Source organism: Tupaia chinensis, unplaced genomic scaffold (genome assembly GCF_000334495.1).
Source record: "Tupaia chinensis unplaced genomic scaffold, TupChi_1.0 Scaffold143584_1, whole genome shotgun sequence".
Lineage (NCBI taxonomy): Eukaryota > Metazoa > Chordata > Mammalia > Scandentia > Tupaiidae > Tupaia > Tupaia belangeri.
The window spans coordinates 3,820,362-3,835,250 of NW_006203430.1; the positions used below are offsets into that span (position 1 = coordinate 3,820,362).

At 40.5% G+C, this 14,889-nt stretch overlaps 1 protein-coding gene across 1 annotated transcript in view; it reads left to right on the forward strand.

Moving 5' to 3' along the window:
- Positions 1-1,537: 1,537 nt before the first annotated feature.
- Positions 1,538-14,889, forward strand: part of NDUFV2 (NADH:ubiquinone oxidoreductase core subunit V2) — a 32,265-nt gene continuing 18,913 nt past the window's right edge. The window contains exon 1 of the mRNA XM_006164019.3: positions 1,538-1,682. Within this exon, the coding sequence (XP_006164081.1) occupies positions 1,629-1,682 (54 nt within the window). The 5' untranslated portion in view covers positions 1,538-1,628. The remainder of the gene's footprint in view (positions 1,683-14,889) is intronic.

A 14,889-nucleotide genomic window follows, 5' to 3' on the forward strand; every position in this document is an offset into this window, starting at 1 on the left:
GGACAAGTTCATAATTCTTCCAAAGTGAAGGCAGGCATATTTGGGAAGATATTTTGAAGACTAATCTGGCCTGGAGGTCAAAGAAGGCCCTGACAAATCTAGTGAAAGCGTGCATCCCAGATTCCACGCCAGACCAGTCAGTATCATCCATTTGTAAATTTGTTTATATTTAATTTGTGATATGTTTTGCTGTCAGTTATGAAAGTTAATAACCAGTATGTGTATAATAGTGCTGGATATATTTATATTTAGGTAATTTTATAATAAAGTAATTTAAATCAACATTGAGGGTCATAACATTTTTTTTCCTTTCAAAAGGAAATACTGGGGCCATCTTAGGAAAGGCAATCTAGTACAAAAGACAACGCAAAGGAATGGGAACCAATGCATTTAGGATTTATTCCTAGTTCACTGGCTAACAGCTCTGTGTGTCTTGAATTCTGTACTTGTAAAATATGACATATAGGTGGTGTGGTGGTTAAGGCGCTGGATTCCCCCATGGTCAACCACAGTTCAAGTCTGGACCTCACGGCTTGCTGGCTTGCTTTCTTACTTTCACTTTCTCTCTCTCTGTATCCCTCTGGTCAAATTAACAAAAAATGATAATAAGATAAAATCAATAATTCTTTTAAAAATATGATCCATAGGAGTTGCATTGGAAGATTTCAGAGTTTTTAAAACAACGAGGAATACATTTTTAAAATCACTGAGTTGCTGTGAAAGTTTCACAAGTTTATTACAGTCAAAAAAATAGACAAAAGGAAGAAGGTGGGTACCGGATGCGAGACACAAGGAGACAAGGCAGTGAAGAGTCAAGAGGTAGTTAATTAAGTGCCTGGTAAACTCTCCAGAGCAGGAAACAGTGCTGAGCAAATTACAGCTGTTACTGAGTAAATACTTGTTGGAATTTCCAGAGATGACCAAACAAACATCAAGAAGGAAGTGGTTTTTTAAAAGGTCTTATTATGGAAAATTTCTAACGTGTCCCAAGTACCAAGAGCAGTACAAGAAACTACCACATAGGTTCAACAGTCACCGCTTCCAGCCAATCTTGCTTCATTTTACCTCCCACTCCTCACTATTTGGAAGCAATTTCCATATATCATATCATTTCGCCCCTACATATGACAGCACACACACACCCAAAGCAAAGGAATGGGAACCAAGGTGTTTAGTGTCTATTCCTAGCTCACTGGTAGCAGCCTTCTGTCTCGAAAGCCATAAATCGTGAAATAGAATTTATAAGGGCTGTCAAGGAATTGTTCAAGTAATTGCAATATAAGAGTTCGTAGTTATTCTTCCCAAGCTTCTCCAGAGGGGACGCGCACGCCGTAAACTCATGCCAGCCCTTCATTCCCCAGGAGCCCAAAAACCAGCCCCGACGCTTCCTTTCAAGGCGGTGTCCCCAAGGTCGGCCTCCACAACCCGCCTTTTAGGGTCCCGCTGGTCCCACCCGATCCGCTTCTCCCGGAAGTCTCCGCCCCTCTCGCGCTCCCGTTGGCCACCGCCCCCTGACGTGAGTCCTGAACGCCCGGCCCTGGGCTCGGGAGCGCGCACGCTGTGCGCCCCGAATTCGCGCGGGATTCTCGCCTAGCGCAGCCGGGGCAAGGTGAACGGTTTGGCCCGCCATGTTCTTCTCCGCTGCGCTCCGGGCCCGGGTGACTGGCCTCACCGCCCAGTGGGTAAGGAGGCTCGGGGGGAGCCTGGGCGCTACCGTCGCCCTTCTCCAGCTCTCTGTGTCTCCCTTAGTTTGGGGCACAGGAGAGCCCTAGGCTCAGGACAGGCCTGTCGGCGGCGGCAAGGACACTGCGGCCTTCACCCTCCGGAAAGCCGCTGCAGCCCCACGGAGAGTGAGGAGCCCCGAGGGAGGGTCGGCCATGGTAGCTGCGGCGGGCGCGTAGCCTCCCCGGCCAGACTGGGACATGTACGCCAGATTTAGTCGAGGATAACGGGAAAGAGGGGCCGCAAGGTAGTCTGTTTTTTGCAGTTTCGCTCTACTGCAGAACCTAGGCGTGTCTTGGGTCGCCGGATCTGTTTGCTAGACCCCCGACCCTGAAGGGGGAATCACCTTGCGTTTCACGCCTAGTGACCTTGCTGTAAGGTTGCAGCGTATTGGAATGAACTTTGACTTGAAGGCTTACTGAGTTACCTTAAGTCCTGAGAAGGGTGACCAGTGTTTTATTTACTGTAGTTGCGCTTTGCATATTGGAAATGCTTGATAAGTAGTTCTGAAAGAACACCACGAACTACAGATAACTGCCCCCAGCTACAGACTCGTAGTATTTTAGAGCTTGGATGGTTTTTTGAAATCCAAGTGCATTCTCATAAGCAGGGAAATTGAATCGTAGAGAGCTTGAAACACTTGTTCAGGTTAGCTTAAAAATGGAGACTCCAGGCCCAGCAATGGTAGCGCGGAGCTGGCTAATTGTGCTGTTGATTGAGAGCACTGGAGAGGCTCGATTCCATTCCAAGGCCACTTTAAAAGCGGGGCGTGGTGCCTTGAGCGCGATGTCCTGCTGTCTAGGAGGTGGATGTTAACTAGTCAGACCCAGTCTTAAACAAACCAAAACCACACATCCCAGCACTGATAGTTATAACGTGGCATTTACAGGAAAGAAAGTTTGGTTTTACTTACGTATTTTCTTAGATTTTTTTTGCTATGAGGCACGTGAGCTCACTCGCTAGAGAGACAGACCTAAAGCGAGAAATCACCCCTCACGGCAGATGGTGAAGCCCAATTCCTTCTCCCTTTTCCTCTGAGATTTTGGGCAGGCAGGGACGCACACTTCTCTGGTGTGAGTTTCAAGTCTCGGGGTCCAGAACTCGATCCATAGTTGGTCATAGTGGGAGTCCAGCAATATAACCATTATGCTGTCTGCCAGTTCCCATTTTTTTTTTTTTTTCCATAAGAGTAAAGTAGAAAGATTGGGTCCCTTTTTGTTTGTTTGTTTGTTTTTTAAAGAATTCATTCGTTTATTCATTCATTCATACTAGAGAAGGACAGGGGGAGATGTAAAGTGAGAAGCAACCGCAATTCATCATGTGGGAGTCCAGCTCCCTTAACCCTCATCCCATGTGCCAGCAGCAGATTGAGTCACTTTTAAGTGGAAGAGAGGGAGATAATGTATACTAGTATAGAATGAGTTCTGAGCTTAAACTTTGACTGGAGTTAGATGTTAGCTTCCCTTCCTTTAACTGTGTGACCTTGGGCTGTTAATCTTTTATCAATTTTCTCAGTTGCAAGATAGGAATATTTCCATTTGCAGTTTAGACTCAGAAACCATTTGAGATCCTATTGTGGGTCTACACTGCTGGGCTTCAGGTAACATTGTGGATACCTTTGATTACTACTTTCTTTGAATGCCTTCTACATCTCATTTCTGAGGTTGGTACTTTTTTCCTCATATTGCAGACAAGAAACAGACTTAGACTATCCCTGTTCTTGTGAAGTTGATAGTCATGTGAGAGGAATTTTAAGGTAAATATGATACAATGTAAAAAGTAACAGTGTTAGAGATCTGAATACACCATTCTATTTAGTTTGAAGGTGGGACAAGACTTTTTCTGAGGTTATACTAACATATTGGGGGTGGGATCAGGGAGTATTCTAGTTCAAAAGGACAACATTAAGACTGTTGATACGGACAAGAAAAGGTTGGTGTGTATGAATTGCCAGCTCTCCTGTTGGAGGTAAAGTGTGTTCCCAAATGAGATGAGAGGGGCAGGGGCCAGATCTTGGAGCGCCTTGCATGACCTAAAGAATTTAACTTTATCTTAGAGTTGTGAGGAGTCAAAGCAGTGGACTGTTGTAGTCAGATTTCTGTTTTGGATGGGTCACTGGATGGGACTGAGGGTGGAATGGGTTTGGAGCCAGAAACACAGAAGCTAAATAGATACGAGCCTCTTTGCAGAATCTTAGAAATGAGGCTCAGACCTTGTCTACTAGTAGAAAGGATAGAAATAAGAGTACACATAGATTTCTTTTTGATTTTTTTTGTCTTTTTTTTTTTTAGGAGAAGGGGTTATCGGCATAAATTGAAAAACAGTTTTAACAATTGAATAATTTTAAGTAGTGGAGGAAAATTTTAAGTTTTATGTTTCTGCAATTTTTTTAACAAGTCCTATCTAGTTTTTTTTTTTTAACAAAAATTGCAAGGCATTATTTATACTATTTTTTAACCTTTTTTCATAATACTTTTTAAAAATATTTTATTCACTTATTTTTTTTTAAAGTTTGCTATAGAGCACACGTGTGCTCACTAAACAGAAATGGGTGGAATAGTGAGAAAGCAAGCCACCAGGTCCAGAATTCTAACTGCAGCTAGTCATGTGGGAGTCCAGCATCTTTACCACCATGCCAACCTGCTGGCCCAATAATCCTTTTTTTTTTTTTAAGAAAGATTTTTGCTATAGGGCACGTGTGTTTGCTGGAGAGACAGAAAGCAAGAAATCACTCCCCTGGGGAGGATGGGACAAGTCCATGCCTCATTCCCTTCTCCAATCTCCTCTCAGGATTTTGGGCATGCATGCATTTGCCCCCGGTATGAATTTTAAGCCCCTGGATCTGGGATTCGAACTATGGTAGACTATATGGAGTCCAGTGATGTAACCAGCCATCTACTGGTTCCCATAGTACATTTTTGATCAGTTTTCCTTACACTATATTTCTATACTGTCATCTGATTTCTGCATAGTATTCCATTGTGAAGATGCCTATAACTTACATAACTAGGGTCTTCTAACCTTTCATGAATAGTGAAATAGCAGGGTGAATTTAGCGAAGATCGGAAAAAGTATGAGTAAGGTCTAACTAAGCAAGTTCTTTTCCTTAAAGAAACTGTTTAGATTTTCAAGGAAATTGTGTATTCTTTTATAATTTCTGCTTTAGCTTTTGAATAGTTGCCAATCTTTTCAGCCAAAGGCTTTTTCAGCCTGCCTTTTCTTTAAAAAGTACAGAATTTAGAACTAGTGTGACCTTCACCCATATGTGTTACTTTCTGTGAGCTTCATTTTTATTTTCTGTAGGTGATGGTAAGAACTGACTAAAAATGATGAATTATGGAGCCGCAGATACTTAACAATAGACTTTCCCCCTTTTCTTCCTGCAGGAATTGTTTGGTTTTTTTTTTTTTTTTTTGGTAATGTTGGCACCACTTTACAACATATCACTGCCTCATTCCCAAGCTATTACTTTAGGTTTGGTAGGTGACAGAACTGTCCAGGCATTTTCAAGTAACATGTATTTTTTTCACTCATTGAGGATTTGTTTAACATGATTATAGCTAGTTTGAAATTGTCTTTTGTTTTTCTTGAAAATAGGTTGTTTTGTTTTTTAAAAATTTATTCCATGTGTTGGAATAGTTTTGGATTGTATCCTGGATATCATCAACTACTGTATGTGTTATAGAGGCTTTCGATTATGTTTGGTTTCTCAAAAGAATGTTTTGTTGCTATCCATTCCTCTTGTGGTAGGCATCTCATCAAATACTGGTTCAATTAATTTTAGCTGGGCTGCTTAGTGTGCTGCATGCACTACTACCATGGTTCAGAGTCAGCCAGAAAGTTGGGTGGAATTTATATAAAGTATGTGGGGTTCCCTCTTTCTGGCTTTTTTTTTTTTTAAGAGAGATTTTTGCTATAGGGCGTGTGTGCTCACCAGAAAGACAGAGGGAAATCATGCCCCCCTTCTCCTGTGTGGAGGGGTTAAGGCCATCCCACAACCCTTCTCTATTCTCCTCTTGAAATTTTGGGCATGCACATATGCACATCTGGCATGAGTTTTAACTCTTCAGGTCCAGGACTCGAACTGCAGTAGATTACATGGAAGTCCAGCGACCTAACCACACCATCTGCTGGTCCCATTTCTGGCTTTTTCTTTTTCGGGATTACCTACTTCATGCCTGTGGTCATCCCAGACTGTTCTTTGGTTCTTCAAGCCATTACAACATCATGTTTTCTCTTAGAGTTTTAGCTGCCCAGCATAAGCCCAACTGAGACCTGCCTTCCTACTAAAAGATAGTATATAAGACAAATATAGAAACTTTCATTTTCTTCTTTTGAGTGTAGACTCTCCTTCTGTATCTGTCTGTGCTTGGTTGTTTTCCAGTGCTTTCAGAAGGTTTTAGATATTTTTGTTGTTTTGTTTTTGAGAGGTTTTTGCTATAGGGTGCATGCACTTGCCAGAAAGAGAGAGACAGAAAGCGAGAAATCACCCCCTCAGGGGGGATGGCCACTCCACAATCCCTTCTCTCCTATTCTCAGGATCTTGGGCACACATCATATGTGCCTGGCGTGAGGTTTAAGCCACTGGGTCTGGGACTCGAACCTCAGTCACAACTACATGGGAGTCCAGCAACATAGCCATTATGCCAACTGCTAGTCCCAGGTTTTTGTTTTCTAAAAAGTATTTTGCTTGGAGTTCAGTTACTACCCAGCACTTTGGCCTGGTTGGTATCTACTCACCATGTTAGAATTCTGCTACCTTCTGTAGTGGCATTTTTCTTTCCAAATTTTCAGTTTTGTAGAATGAAATGTTTTCTTATCCCATTAGTTATTCTTAAAACTCATTTTGCGGGGCCAGCAGGTGACATGGTGGTTGAGACACTGGGCTCCCATATGGCCAACAGAAGTTCAAGTCCCAGGCCTTGTGGTTTGTTCTCACTTTCCCTCTCTCTCTTTTCCTATTTCTCTCTGGTGAGCACACATGCCCTATAGAAAATTACAAACAAACACACACACAAAACCCTGATTTTGCAATGTCCCAAGGTCTGTTTTGTCTTAAGGACTCTAATAGAAGATGTTTGTATGTTGAGACACCCCCAAAATATTGCAGTAGTTTTCTTTTGACAAAAAGTTGGTGACAGAAAACAATAAAAATTTAAAACCTTGTAATCTATTTTGTAGGTTAAAAGTGATATAGGTCTCTGTGAGCTAAAATCAGGATACAGGCAGAGCTGTGTTCCTTTCTGGAAACTCTAGTCCTTGTATTTTCCAGCTCCTAGAAGCTGCTTGTTTGTTGGCTTTTGGACTCTTTTAACTTCATACTCAGCAAGGGCAGATCTAGTTCTTACATCATGTCATGTCATTCTTCACATATCCTTCCTTGTACTCTGTTCCCTCTTCCACTTTTTAAGGGTCTTTGGATTACATTGGGCCCACCTCAGTAATCCAGGATAGTTTCCCTGTTTTACTGGCAGCTGATTAAAAACCTTAATTCTCCTTTACATGTGAATGACACTTTCCCAGGATTAGGAGATGTGGGAGAAGCCACAATCTTAAACAGTATCAGGGAAGAGAAGAAATGAACAGACTTTATTCAGTGACGTTCAGTGGGCCACTATTGCAAACAAACTCAAATCTTTATATTGGAAATGTGAAGTTGCACTCTTTCTGTGCAGGTAGCCCACAAACATGGTGAATGTCCTTAAAGCCCAGTGGACTTTCTGTAAGAAATGTGGCAAGCACCAACCTCTCAAAGTGACACAATACAAAAAGGGCAAGGATTCTCTGAATGCTCAGGGAAAGCGGCATTACGACAGGAAGCAGAGTGACTATGGTGGGCAGACTAAGCCTGTTTTCCGGAAAAAGGCAAAAAAAAAAAAAAAAAACACAAAGAAGATTATGCTGAGGCTTGAATGTGTTGAGCCCCACTGCAGATCTGTGAGAATGCTGGCTATTAAGAGATGCAAGCATTTTGAACTGGAAGGAGATAAGAGAAAGGGTCAAGTGATCCAGTTCCAAGCTTTGTCTTTATTATGAAGACAATAAAATCTTGAGGTGTATGTTTGCCTCATTTGATTACAGTTGGTCTTTTTGCAAGGGAATAAAATAATAAAATTCCTCTTGTGGGGAAATTTGATTCATGGTTACAAAAATATGAAGTTAGTCTCTATTTCAGATGTTGTGTACATAGCTAAGATGCTATGCTGTCCAGTCTGGCACCAAATGGGAGTTAGAGTTTGATTCCTGGTGTAACTTAAAGGCCAAGCTATATGGCGTGTGCCTGTAATCGTGGAGACTCGAATGAGTAAGTCAGGAAGATCACAAGCTTGAGGCTGGTTTGGGGAACATAGCAAGACCCTGACTTTTATAGATAGGCGATAAATAGATACCTGCTCTTTGGGCACTGTTTAGTACCTTGGTACTCAGTACATTGGATAATGAATTATAGGTTCATTGTGCATAATTTACTGGGCAAAAGTTAGTCTAGTCTAATGTATTCAAAACCTTGTCACAGATTTTTGAGTCAGTTCAGGACACATTTTATAAATGAGGTTTAGAAACTCATTCAGCAAACATCAAAGACTTATGTGTTTGTACACATTTTACTTGGCCTTATTGGAGGAAGAGGAAGATGGTTTTTATGTGTGGGATACTTTGCTAGGTATTATCCCATTTTTCATGTGAGATCTATGAAGACTCCCAAACAAATGCCCAGGATCACACAGTAGTAAGGGACTTGACCGGGTACCTTTGCAAGTCCTGTTTTGTTGTTTTTTTTAATTTACCTTACTGAAGTTGGTTCAAGTTGGGGCCCAGCCACAGTAGCATGGGTGGTTGGTTGCCTCTTTTTACTGGAGTCATATCGGAGGCCCTGTATAGGGGTTCAGGTTGTGAACATTCTGGGACTTCCGTGAAACTAGTTGGCTAGAAGGTGGTAGGATGACTCTTTATCTCATGAAAGAAAAATTTAAAAAAATAGATACTTGGGCTCCTCTCAGGTCATAGGTTTCTTAAATTTTAAATAGATATATTAAGGGACTTAAACATTTTTATGAAAAAAATTTAAATATGAATTTATTTTGGTGTAAGAATTTTCTCAACCTATGCATGCTATTTTCTAATACACAGCTTCTTGAACTTTTTTATTTAAAGGAGAGTTTTATTACAGGACGCATATACTCACTGAAGAGACAGAGACAGAGAGACAGAAAGCAAGAAATCACCTCCCAGGAGATGGCCACACCACAATCCCTTCTTATCTATTCTCCTCTTGGGATCTGGGGCACACGCACACACGTGCCTGCGTGTATTAAGCTGCTGGGTCGGGGACTCAGACCATGGTCAGCTACATGGGAGTCCAGTGACAAAACCATTTATCCCATCGGCCGGCCACATCTTGAACTTTTCGAAGACAGCTTATATACTTACCTGAGTATTAGTCCTTATTACTAGAAAGTCCATTTAAATTTATATAATATTATATATGTTTAAGTTTTATTGGTTAATTCTTGAGGCCATAAACTTTTGAAATTATTTAAAATTTTGAAAATGAGTATTTGCTTTTACGCTAACTGCTGGTCCCTTGCTTTCTGTCTCTCTCTGTCTGTCTGACGAGCGCACGTGCTCTATAACGAAAACCTCTCCAAAAAAAAAAAGAAAAAAAAAATTGAAATGAAGGGCCAGCTCCATAGCTCAGTGGTTTAGGTGTTGTGAATAGAGAGTCAGGTTCCTCATGACTGACTACTGTTGGAATCTTGGCTCCCTCAGGTAGGCAGATGTATGTGTATCCTATGTGTATCCTCAAAATCCTGAACAGGAGGGACCAGCAGTTAGCGTAATGGCTATGTTGCTGGACTCCCACGAAGTTGACCACGGTTCGAGTCCCGGACCCGGTGGCTTAGACTCACGCCGGGCGCGTGTGCATGTGTGCCCAAGATCCCGAGAAGAGAATGGAGGAGAAGGGATTTCGGTGTGGCCATCCCCCCGGTGGGGGGGTGATTTCTTGCTTTCTGTCTCTCTGTCTCTGGCGAGCGCACACGCCCTATAGCAAAAAAAAACCTCTCCCCCCCAAAAAAAAAAAAAATTCCTGAACAGGAATTGAGGAAAATGGAATGCAGTGTAACCATGACCCTTTTCTCCCTTTTATATGTGTTCTTGCTCACTCTTTCTGGCAAGTTTATAGGCAGCCTCTGTCCGTTAAAAAAATTGAAATGTAACACATTACATTTTGCCTGTATTTGTGGCAAAAAAGAAAAAAAAATTCAAGCAGTAGGGAATGTGTGTGTGTGTGTGTGTGTATATATATATATATATATATACACACACACACATATATATATAAGAGTAAATGTCAATATGAACAGATTACAGATAGGGATATAGGACATATATCATAAAAATATATGCTGTATGTAATATACATTAAAGAGTAAATTTCTTTCCTCCTTTTTGGTCCCCCTCTTATAGAGACAGCCACTGTTACTATTTTTTTTAATACCTGTATTAATACGAATATTTTGGTAGAAAAATCAGTAAGATATGAAGACAGGGGCGCATGCAAGTGTGTGTGTGCGTCAATTTTTTAAAAAAAGAATTATTTTATTTAACTTTACTTGTTTCTTTTTAATTTGACCAGAGAGGGACACAGAGAGAGAGTGAGGGAAAGTGAGAAAGCAAGCCACCAGGTCCAGGACTCTAACCATGGTTGGCCACGTGGGAGTCCAATGCCCTTAACCACCATGCCACCTGCTAACCCTACCTCTTTTTTTTTTTTTTTACAGAGACATTTTTACTACAGGGGACCTGAATTCTCTGGAAAGACAAAGTGAGAAATCAATCCCCTATGGGAGGATGGCCATGCCCAATCATATCTCCTCCTTTTTCCTCTCAGGATCTTGGGACTATATACACGTGTTCCAAGTGAGTTTGAAACTACAGAGTCTAGGTTTCAAACCATGGTTGACTATGAGGGAGTCCAGTGACATAACCATTACCCTGGTTCCTCTTTTTTTTTTTTTTTTAAATTTGCTACAGGGTGTGTGTGCTTGCCAGAGAGAGACAGATAAAGAGAGAAAGCACCCACCTGGGGATATGGCCATGTTATAGTCCCTTCTCCATCTCCTCTCAGGATCTGGGGCACACACACATTCGCCCTACGGGTCTGAGACTCAAACCATGCTGTCAGCCATATGGGATCCAACTGACTTAACCACCTTGCCTACTAGCTTCACCCCCCGCCCCTCCCAAAATGGCATATTTCTATTTTATTGACTCTTTAGTTAAGAACTGTGAAAGGTCTATGATTTTATTTGTTGGCAAGCTAACAAATAATCCTGCTTCAATTTTATGGATGCTGGTAGAAGACTTCTGGGTCAGACACAGGATTGATTGATTGATTGATTGATTGATTACTTGTGGCAAAGGAGGCAGCATGAGCTTCATGTTCATGATGATTCCCCTGACATTCAAACCTTATGTACATGACATGAGGCAGCCCAGGTGAATGCTGTAGGTCACAGCTGAGGAATGCTGAGTTTAGGGGAACCAGCTGTAAAAAATAAACAACACCCTGCCCCTTGCCCCAGGGAAAGACATTGTCTATAAACATCTTTGAAAAGATAATCTAGAATAAAGGTGTTAGTGCCTCTGCTGATAAGATGTGCAGAAATCCCTGTACAATTTTCTATAGCACTCATTCCTTCTTCCCTACCTCAAGTTAAAAGGAAATTTATATGTTAATTTCCGTGGAGAGGAAAGAGATTGTGTTTTTCAGCCAATTGAAATACATTATTTCACCAGAAAAGCTGATAACATTTATGTTGATGTAAATAAAAAATATGTGCAAGTGCACAAACTCAGTAATTGCTTAATTCTGACAGTGACTTTTTATTAAAGTCAACTAACAAAGCAAAAAATTTAATTGAGTTTAGGATAGAAATGTGTGTGGAAATTCATGTACATATCTAAAGTTATGGGTCTTCAAGAGGATACCTCAAAATAGATTTTGTCTGTAGCCACGTAGCAATTTTCAAGATTGTCTTTTATTATTTTAAATGAATGTACATGATATATATCCTGGATTAATGAGAAAGATAATCCAAAACAGAAGTCATTTTAATTTAGAGATTGGCAGAGGTTAATTTGATACATGCAGTGATTGGAATGAGAAAAAGGTCTGGGACTTGAACCGTAGTTGACTACATGGGAGTCCAGTGACATAGCCATTACGCTAACTGCTGGTCCCTTCAATTTCTGATTCAGTGCAACAAGCATTATTGAACTTTTGCAAATAACCCTTCTGGCACAAAGTAAGAATACTCCCAAATATTTTCCAATTCCAGAGGGGTCAGGGAGAAAAGTTTATGTTTTCTTTTTTTTTTTAATTTTTATTTTTTTTGAACTCAGCCAGTCAGATTTAATCCAAAACAAGTAGTACCATGAATCAAATTTCCCTGAAAGTGGAATTTTATTGATTGCTTTATTCCCTTACAGATAGACCAACTGTAATCAAATGAGGTGAACATTCACCTCAAGATTTTGTCTTCTTCATAATAGAAAAGATGAGGCTTAGAAGTGGATCACTTGTCCGTTTCTCTTATCTCCTCCCAGTTCAAAATGCTTACATCTCTTAATAGCCAGCATTCTCTTAAGCCTCAGCACAATCTTCTTTGTAGTTTTTGCCTTTTTCCAGAAAATAGGCTTAGTCTGTCCACCATAGCCACTCTGCTTCCTGTCTATAATGCTGCTTTCTCTGAGCATACAGAGAATCCTTGCCCTTGTTGTAGTATGTCACTTTATGAGGTTGGTGCTTGTCACACTTCTTACAGAAGGTCCGGTGGGTTTTAGGGAGTTTTAGGGACGTTCACCATGCTTGTAGGCCTGCTATCTGCACAGAAAGAGCTATGTTTTCATTTAAAGAAACAAACAAGAAAAATATTTTAACAAATTGCTGGACCTATCAGCAACTCAAAAGAAGGTAAAATGCTTAAATTGGGAAAACAAAGCATAGTAAAAAAAAAAATCAGTAATGTTTCCCTCAGAAAGTCATAAAACTCTATTTCACCTATTCAGCCTTATGTTCAAACTTTTGTCTGTTGAATATGCAATGTTACCGTGGTCCAATCTTTCTGTTTAAATCCTGAAAGGTAAAATTCAGTGTTGTTACTAATATTTATTGTCCCTAACATTAAATTGGTCATTTTCTTGGTTGCCTTTTTTTTTTCTTTTTTTTTTGGAGAGATTTTTCACTGTAGGGCGCGTGCGCTCGCCAGACAGACAGAGAGAGACATAGAGACAGAAAGCGAGAAATCACCCCCCAAGGGGGATGGTCACGCTGCAATCCCTTCTCCTCCATTCTCCTCTCGGGATCTTGGGCACGCACGCACACGCGCCCGGCGTGAGTTTTAAGCCACCGGGTCCAGGACACGAACCGCGGTCGACTACGTGGGAGTCCAGCGACATAGCCATTACGCTAACTGCTGGTTCCCTTGGTTGCCTTTTGTTCTCTTATTTCTTTTTGTGTCTTAAGTTTTCCTGGTAGAACACTCCTTTCAGAACTTCTTGAAGAGTGTGTCTGCTATTGGCACATTGTTTCTGATGAGAGGTCTGAGGTTAGCCTGATTGGATAACCTTTATAAGTACCTGACATTACTCTCTTGTCAATTTTAGTATCTTGTCTTTGTCTGTAGATTTGGCCAGTCTGGCTATCGTGTGCCTTGGAGAAGATCTTCTTGGGTTGATTCTATTAGGGGTCCTTTGTATTTCTTGGGTCTGGATGTTTGAACACCTCTCTAGATTTGGAAAGTTTTCTTCCAAGATATCACGGAGTAGATTATCAATGTCCTTATTATGGGATACCGATTATCTGATGTTTGAGCGCTTAATGCTGTCTAGTATTTTTCATATAGTATTCTCATTTTTGGGGGGTTATTTTCTCAGTTTTTTTGGTTGTTTTTTCTACATCAGAGGTTTTGCTTTCAACATCCGAGGTTTGATTTTCTGCATAGACTAATCTGCTTTTAATACTTTCAAGGGAGGTTTTTATTTCCTGAATGACAGCCTTTATCTCTAATAGTTCCATTTGATCCTTTTTTATGGTGTGTATTTCCTCTTTCAGGTAGAAGAACTTCAACACCTCCTGGAACTCATCTCTTTTCTCCTGCATCTTCTGGAGTTCATTATCTCTCAGCTCTTCCATCTCATTTAGTTTTCTCACTACGAATATTCTGAATTCTCTATCAGACATTTCTAAGAGTTCTACTGTACTGTCTGTGAATGATGAGATCATTCTCTTCCCTTAAAAGAGAGAAATTTTCTTGATTTCTCATGTTTCTTGTGCCTCTGCGGTGGTTTCTCATCATTCTGTGACAAAAATCTCTCTACCACTGTGCTTTGCAGTATGGTATTCACAGAAAGAGATTACCAGTTCAGATTTATAAAAAGAAGTTTCTAACTTAAAGCAAGAGGTTCAATAAGTGTTGAGGATTTCAGTGATTCTAAAAGTAGAAATGCTTGGCTACTTACTGTGCACAAAGGCCTATCTAGACATTCAGTGTGTGGAGAGTGAAACTTAGAGTGGGAAAGTAAGGTTAAAAAAAATAAAATAAATTAAAAAACTAGAAAAATACTACTAACAGAGGAAAAAATATTTTTTTTTTTTGCATGTGAAAAATTAACGCGTGGCAGGCTAGTGCACTGCACAGTCAGGCAGGACACACCTCACACACCTCAGCTTTAAAATGGCTTCTGAAATTAAGTGGAAGGAAAAGGTCCAAGGTGAGGAGAAGTGGTTGAAAAATTTTTTTAAAAATTTAAAATTTAAAGAGAGAGAGAGCACGAGACAGAGTGACAGAACGACTAGAGACAGCAAGAAGACAGAGGTCACCGTACCGTGTCTGAATATTTCGGGAGTCTAGAAGATGGAGTTTGGAGCATAGCTTCCCTGAACAGGCCAGGGCACACCTCAGCTTTAAAATGGCTTCTCAGTTTTAAAATGGTTTCTGAAATTCAAAGATGAGATAATTCTCAAATCCACCTTCCCTAAATTAAAAAGTGTAGAGTTCTTGGAACAAGAATAATATCTGCCTCTCAAATTAGGTGTGCGGTACAAAGACAGACTGCTTTTTATTTATTTATTTTTTTAAGAAGTATTGCTCATTTAATTTTATT